This window comes from Lepidochelys kempii, chromosome 23 (assembly GCF_965140265.1).
Source record: "Lepidochelys kempii isolate rLepKem1 chromosome 23, rLepKem1.hap2, whole genome shotgun sequence".
NCBI lineage: Eukaryota > Metazoa > Chordata > Testudines > Cheloniidae > Lepidochelys > Lepidochelys kempii.
In genome coordinates this window covers 2,769,971-2,777,407 of record NC_133278.1, presented here as the reverse complement: position 1 = coordinate 2,777,407, position 7,437 = coordinate 2,769,971, and the positions used below count along the sequence as shown (strand labels likewise).

At 61.4% G+C, this 7,437-nt stretch overlaps 1 protein-coding gene across 1 annotated transcript; it reads left to right on the top strand.

Moving 5' to 3' along the window:
* Window positions 1-452: 452 nt before the first annotated feature.
* On the top strand, window positions 453-6,250 carry LOC140902373 (SPARC-related modular calcium-binding protein 1-like; the record flags this gene model as incomplete). The annotated part of the gene is made up of 7 exons (XM_073322390.1): window positions 453-460; window positions 733-848; window positions 1,487-1,564; window positions 2,204-2,396; window positions 3,753-3,835; window positions 4,826-4,925; window positions 6,139-6,250. Coding segments are annotated over exons 1-7 (690 nt in total), but the record flags the coding sequence as incomplete, so codon positions are not given.
* Between the last annotated feature and the right edge of the window lie 1,187 nt (window positions 6,251-7,437).

Genomic DNA, 7,437 nt, shown 5'->3' with positions numbered 1-7,437 from the left:
GATGAATTGTCTCTCGCTCATCCCCAGGGTCCTACGTGGTGCGACCGTCCTGGCAGGACCCTAACTCTTCACGGAGAGGTAACCCCCCCCCAGCCCTCATCCCAGCCCCCCCCCCCATGAATGCTATATCTCCCCCCTTGCCCCACTGCAGTGCCATGACTCCTGCCTGTCTCACCATACCCCTGCTCCATCCTCTGCCATGCCCGTCTGCATAGCCTAGCACCCCGGCAGGGCAGCGAGGGGGTGTCCCCCACTGGCGGTTGCTGCACCCCACAGATTTCCCCAGCCAGCTGAGCAGCGAGTGGGGAGCAGTGAGTGGGTACCTTCTAGAGGGAGACCCAGGTACTGCAGCCTGCTTCCTAATGGGTTCTGTGCGGGTCTCTGTCCCAGACTCTAGCCCTATAACCTGGGACTGGCCAGCTGCCCACCAGCTCCTTAGACTGGGAGCCAGGATGCCTGGGTTCTAGTCCCGTTTCTGAGTCACTGCCCCTTCCCTGTGCCTCAGTTTCCCTCTCTTTGCTGCGGGGGGGTCACAGGTGGTTACAGTGAGAACAAGGCTGAAAGGACAACAGGAAAGTGCCCTGAAGGGCGGGGGGCCAGGGTGGTGTGTGCCCGGTGTCCTGGCGGCCGTGATAATGGGGGGGAGCCCTTATTCCCCCCACCCCACCTCGCTTCTCCCCAGCAGGGCTGCTGGTGCTGGGGTCTGTGCTGTGAACTCCACTCTTTGGGCAGAATAGATGGCACTAAGACCTCTGTAATAGTGGCCTTCGAACTCTTTTCCTCCCTGAACGCAGAAGGCGGGAGACCCAGGCCCACCCCGGCAAGCCCCCCGCCTCACAAGCAGGAAGGTAAGCAACCCTCTCCCCGCCCCCCGCCTCCCATTCATCGGGGGGGCACGTACCCGGCTGACGGCATGCACGTCTGCCACTTTGCACTCGTGCCAGGGAGGGTGGGGGAGCTTTCACCACCCCAGGTGGCTCTCAAATCGCTCCCAGGGGTGCCATCTGAACCCCCCCTCACCTGGGGCATTCCTGGGTCCCCTTTGCTCCCCTGGGCAAGGCTGCAGCTCTGCTGTTAACCCCGTGTGATCTCCTGCCCCCTTTGTCCATCCCACAATTGGCTCAGCCACCCCTCCCTCATGCCATTCCTATCTGGGGGGGATGGTTCCCCCCCAAATATAAGGGGCTCTTCCCCTTATACCTCCCCTGGGGGCTTTGCCCCCTGGGCCACACCCGGCACCTATGAAGGGGAGAGCCCCGAATTGTCAGAGGCATCAGAGGTCTGTGCCCCCCCCCCCGGCACGGTTTTAGCCTTGGCATCTCTGCCCAGGCAGGCTGGGAGGAAAGGGGGGGGTGCCTGCTGCCCCCTGGTGGAGGGGCGTGTGTCCAGAGAAGGCAGGGGGTGGGGTGGGTGGAAAGGGTGGGAGGAGGAGCCTGGGGGGTTTCCTTCCACCCGCCACCCCCGAATCTCTCTCTGCCGCTTTCAGAGGGGACCTCGCTGCCGTTCCTCATACCCATCATCCTCCCTGACTTCAAGCCCAACCACACGGTGAAGCGGATTCAAGGTAACTCGGGGGGGGGCAGAGAACCCGGGGTTCAGTTCCCAGCTTTGCCCCCTGGCTCTCCAGCTGCCGCCGGGGCTGAATTCTTTGGGGGTCTCGTTCGCAGACCCTTCTCTGATCCCCAGCTTTGCCCTGGGGTGCAGAGAACTGGGAGGGGGGGCTGTTTTCAGTGAAGGATCCTTTTCCTTTGGGTCTCTCTAGACTGGAGACTTTCTTTTGTACAGCGCCGGGTGCCATGGGGCCCTGGGCCGGGTCTGGCGCCGATGCCCCACAAATAAAAGCCCCAGAAAACCAGCTCTGGGATCCACTGTCAGACACGTTGGTGCCACCGAAACCAAATGGGGTGGGGACGATGTCTGGGATTTCGGCAAGGGCGTTGACCCCAAAGTGGGGCGAGGAAGGGAAAGGGAGTGAGAAGGTTGATCTAGTTATGCTACAGTTGGGGGTGGGATGTAGGATGCCTGGGTTCCACTCCCAGCTGTGGGGTGGGGAGGGATGGGGGGCGGGCAGGAGGGACTGGGTGCCCGGACACCTGGGTTCTGATCCCAGCTGGTGGAGGGGGGGCAGGTGGGGACTGGTTGCCCGGAGAGTTAAAAGGTAAAAAGCACCCCCATAATCCCCCCTGCTCCCCGCATCCTGCAGATTTCCCTCCGTCCTGCGAGCAGGAGCGGCTGAAGGCCCTCGAGGAAATTCAGCAGCACCAGCAGGAGGGGACCTTCGTCCCAGAGTGCGAGAGGGACGGCACCTACAAACCCGTGCAGTGCCACCAGGCCACGGGCTACTGCTGGTGTGTGCAGGCCGACACCGGCCGGCCCATCCCTGGCACCTCCACCAGGTCAGCGTCCAGCGCCCGATGCAGCAGAACAGCTTGCTGCATGCGTGGCTGTAGGTTGGCATAAGCCTTGACTGTCTCCTGCCACCTGGGAGTGGAAGGGGTTAAAAGGCGGGGGGGGGGGCTAGAGCTAGGGGAAAAAAATCAATTTTTTTGGACCCATTGGAAATTTTGAAAATGGGGGGGGAATCATTTTTATTTGAATTTTCCATGGGAAATGTTGGGGGGCTTTGGTTGGACTACATCTCCCATGATGCACCAGGGCCAGGGAGTCCCATGATGCAACCGCCTCTCCAAGAAAGGGGGGTGGTCGTGGTGCATCATCGGAGGTGTAGTCCAGTCCGGGAGCCTAGCCCATAGAGGAGAATGGGATCCTGAGGCACCCAAACTACAGCTCCCAAGATGCACCACAGCCTCCCCGCTTGAAGATGCAATTACTGCAAGGGAGTTTCTGGCCCCAGTGCATCATGGGAGATGTAGTCCAGTCAGGGAGCCTAGCCCATAGAGGAACAGGGAAGCATGAAACACCTAAACTACAGCTCCCATGAGGCACCGTGGCAGCCTCTCTGGATTGAAATACTGAGGCCTTCCTCTTTTTGGATGAAAACTTCAATTTTTCAGCTGGAAACAGACACACTTTTGTGGGGGAAATTCTGTTTTTCAAAGGAAAATGTTTGCCCGAGTCAGGACTCTGATGGCTGGAGCCAACTCTAGGATTACGGTCTTCACCGGAGTCACCCCAGGTGAATCCTGGTGCATGGCACTGGGCAGACCCCGCGCGTCCACGTGGGGGATGGCGAGGGGTCCCAAGGAATGAAGGCCGAGGGGAGGAGGCAGAGTCCTTGTTGAGTTATTGGCCGTCGGTCTAGCGAACCCATAAACGTGTGCAGAGAAGAACTTAATGTGGATTTAATGTGTGAACTACTGAATTGCTCAGTAGCCAACACCCGGTTTATGGCTAATGCTAATGCTAGCTTATGTGGTCATAATGGGAGACTAGTGGCCAGATGGGGCTGGGAACCAGGACTCCTGGATTCTGTCCCCAGCTCTAGGAGGGGAGTGGGGTCTAGTGGTTAAAGGGGGGGGGAGTTGGGACTCTCTAGTTCTATTCCTGGCTGACCATGTGGCCTGGGCCAAAACTTTCCTCCCACCCACCCCCTCTGTGCCTCAGTTTCCCTTCCTGCAAACGCGGGGGAGAGGTTGCCTATGGGGTATGTCTAGAGAGGGGTTGGAAGCACCAAAAGTCCTGCAAAGCGCAGCCCCTTTCCACCCCGACTCCTCTGCCCCAGCGCTGGGAGCTGCGAGTGCCACGCGCCAATTGTGAAAGTCCAGGCGTTGACCCGTCTCTCTTCCACCCAGGAACTTCCCGCCAGACTGTGAGTCCGATGCCGCGGCCAAGAGCGCAGAGATGAGCTCTCTCTTCCGGGACAGGGCGCTGCCAGGTGGGGAGGCGGTGCAGGGGAAAACCAATGTCCTTGGCACCCTAACTTCCATGGGTAGCCTGGGCGGCTTGGGTTCTCCGGCCAAGTGGCACTCGGCTACCCCCAGTGTCCTGCCAATGAGCGGCCCCCATGCAGCGGGGAGTCTGGTCCTCTTGGCCTCTCTCCTGAGGCTGCCCACGAGGGAGCTGGCTGAGCCTGTCACTGGCCGGGCAGAGCTCCCCGAGTGGGTGTGGGGGTGAGAGCTCACACGTTGGAGCTGGTGCCCCCTAGAGGGGAAAGGCCCCATCCCCCCCCCCCCGACCCAGCCAGTCCCCCACCCTGGGGCTGAGAGAGGAAAGGCCCTGTGCCCCAATTCCTCCCCCCCATGCAAGCCAGCCAGTCCCCTGCCGTGGGCCAGATCACCAGTGCCCCCTACAGGGGAAAGGCCCCATGCCTCATTCCCAGCCAGTCCCCCACTCTCGGGCCGGATGGGAGCCGGCTCCCCCTAGAGGGAAAAGGCCCCGTGTCCCATTCCCCACCTCCCTAGCCAGCCAGTTCCCTTCCCTGGGGCCAGATGAGATCCAGCGCCCCCTACAGGGGAAAGGCCCTGTGCCCCATTCCCTGCCCCCCTGAGCCAGCCAGACTCCCGCCATCAGGCCAGACAACAGCTAGCACCCCCTACAGGGGAAAGGCCCTGTGCCCCATTCCTTCAGCCAGCCAGCCAGCCCCCCATGCTGCCCTCCTGGCGACAGGGGCTTGTAACTGTAGGAACAGCGGGGTGTCCCTCTGCTCCGAGTTCCCCGCTGACGTTGGCTGGGGGGTCCGTGGCCACCCCCAGGCCGAAAGACTCTAAATCCAGTTGGCTGCCGCCTCCCCCCGAGCATCGTGCCGGGGTCTCTCCCTCCTGGCGTGGGTGACGGAGAGAGGCCCCACGAGGGGCCTGCAGTGGGGATGAGTCATGGGTGGGCAGCTCCCCAGAGTTCACATAACCCCCCCCCACCCCCCTTCCAGGCTGCCCGGGTCCCAAGAAGGCTGAGTTCCTGTCCAGTCTGATGAAGGCCTTGGCATCCGACATGATCGAGTCCCGGCTGATGCTCATCACATATAGGAGGTGAGCCGGGCCGGAGCAGGGGGCCCGGTGAATGCTGAAGGGCAAGCCGAGGACTCTCTGGCGGGCTCTCCCCCGACACTGGGGGCTGGCCTGTTGCTCTGTAGCGACCCCTGCTGGCTGATGGAGGGCTAACTATCCCCCCGGGGCGGCCAAGAAGAAGCGGGGCGGGGCCGGTGCTATTGACGCTGTGCAAAGGTTCATCAACTTCTTAGTCTCGTGACCGGCCGGGACGCTACAGGGCCCCGGGGAATCTGTTTTATAGGGGGACCACGGTGGTGCGGCTAGCCATTCAGCCCAGGGCTGGCCATGGCTGGGAGGTGGATGGGCTCATCTGATAAGTCTAGACTCCCTCCCACTCTGCTTCCCCCAAGACAGGGAGGGGGGTACAGTGGCTAGGCTACTGCTCCCGGGCTCAGGAGACTTGGGTTCAAGTCCTAGCTCTGCCACTGACTTGCTGGGTGAGCAAGTTACTGAGTCGCTACGTGCCTCGGTTTCCCCATCTGTACAATGGAGATAATGGCCAAGCTCTGCCCCACAGGGAGTTGGGAGAAGCCTAAAAGGCCCCAGGCCTCTCCTTCCTCAGCCAGCGTGTGCACCCCCCATTCTCTCCATACAACTGGGTTCAAAAAAGAACTAGATGAGGTCCTGGAGGACAGATAGATCCATCAGTGGCTATTAGCCAAGCTGGCAGGGACGTAACACCGGGCTCAGGGTAGGGTGACCAGATGTCCCGATTTTATAGGGACAGTCCTGATTTTGAGGTCTTTTTCTCACATAGGCACCTATTACCCCCCACCCCCGTCCCGATTTTTGACACTTGCTATCTGGTCAGCCTAGCTCGGGGGGACCCTAAACCCCCAGCTGCTGGAAGACAGGGGTGGATCTTTCCAAAATCGCCCTGGGCTGAGTTAGATGGACCATCGATTCTCGAGGGCCGGGTGCTCCCACGGGGAGCAGGCTGTAGACGCCCGCTCTCTTTGCAAGCCCCTGACAGCTGTTCTTGCCAGAGTCCTCTGCCCTAGCCCGGCGCTTTGGGGCGCTTCCCGGCTGGCGCCCCAAAGTCCCCGCAGGGTGGTGGGGTGCAGCAGGCGTCCCCGTCGCCCTGCCGCGGCCCCGGCAACCTCACGGCTCACTGGCGGCGGGGGGGGGGGGCTTGCGCGCTGGGGCTGGGCCTTCGAGCCCTGGCAGGTGACCGTGTCTCTGCCCCCCGCAGGCTGTCGGATCACAGCCTGGAGGAGCGGGCAGCGCGCTGGCATTTTGTGCGCCTGGACAAGGACTTCAGCGACGGGCTGAGCGAGTGGGAGCTGCGGCCCCTCAAGCTCTACGTGAAGCAGCGCACGCGGCCCAAACGCTGCGCCCGCAAGTTCCTGGAGTACTGCGACCTGGACGCCAACCGGCTCGTCTCCCTGCAGGAGCTCAGGGGCTGCCTGGGGCTCAGCTAGCGCTGGGTGAGCGAGAGGGCTGGCCGCTGGCTTTCGATTAGGTGGCAGCAGAGCCCCTGGGCTGAGAGTTCAAATCCAGCCCGGGGAGGATGGATGGGGAGGTCGGCCGGTGTGGAACCCAGTTCCCGGTGCTCTCGGGCGGGCAGGCTGGGGGGAACTGTGTGGCAGCAAAGCCCCTTGCTCCGGGCCAATCTGGGACTGGAACTCGGGCAGCCTGGCTCCCACCCCCCGCCCCCACTCCCCTCCTGTATCTGAGGGACCCGGATTTGCCAGGGGCTGCAAGCTATCACAGAAAGCAAGGGAGGGAAGAGCCCAGTTCTCTTGCATGGGACAGGGGGAAAAAAATCCCCTTCCCAGGCATCAGTGTGTCTTAGAAAAGGGCCTTTCAAGTGTCGCCCCCTGCAGCTAAGAGCTGATTTACTCAGAACACCTGAGCAGTAACTCAGGGCAGAGCATCTCTCGTCTCCAGCGGTCATTGGCCAGGGGATGGTCCTGTCCCTCCAAACTGGGACAGCAGGGCAAGTCCTGAGCTTGCCGCCTCTCCACGGCAGAGCTGGCCTTTCCCGGCTGGCCGCCCTACGTTAGACAGAGCCAAGGCGGAGGTATTGTCTTCTCGCGGCCCAAGCTCTGTGCTGAGAGAGAAGGCGGCCCGATGAAAGGTGTCACCTCCCCCATCTTGTGTCTCGAATATCCTGGGACCCACATGCCTACACCACCACTGCCCAGGTGAGAGAGCTGCAGTTCAGCCTGGTAGCGCTGCGGAGAGCCGGATGGGTAGGGGGCAGGCTGGGGCTGGGATGGCAAGGGCTGCAGCTTGCTCATTGCAAGGCCAGAAGGAACCATTGTGTTCATCTCATCTGGATAGCCCAGGCCAGAGAACTGCTCCCGAAACAATCCCTAGAGCAGATCTGTTAGAAAAACATCCCGGCTTGGTTAAAAAAAAAATCCTCCGGGGTGGAGAATCCACCACGACCCCTGGGTAAGTCGTTCCGCTCATTAAAAATGTATCCCTTATTTCCAGCCTGAATGGGCCCAGCTTCAACTTGCAGCCATTGGATCGTGTTAGACCT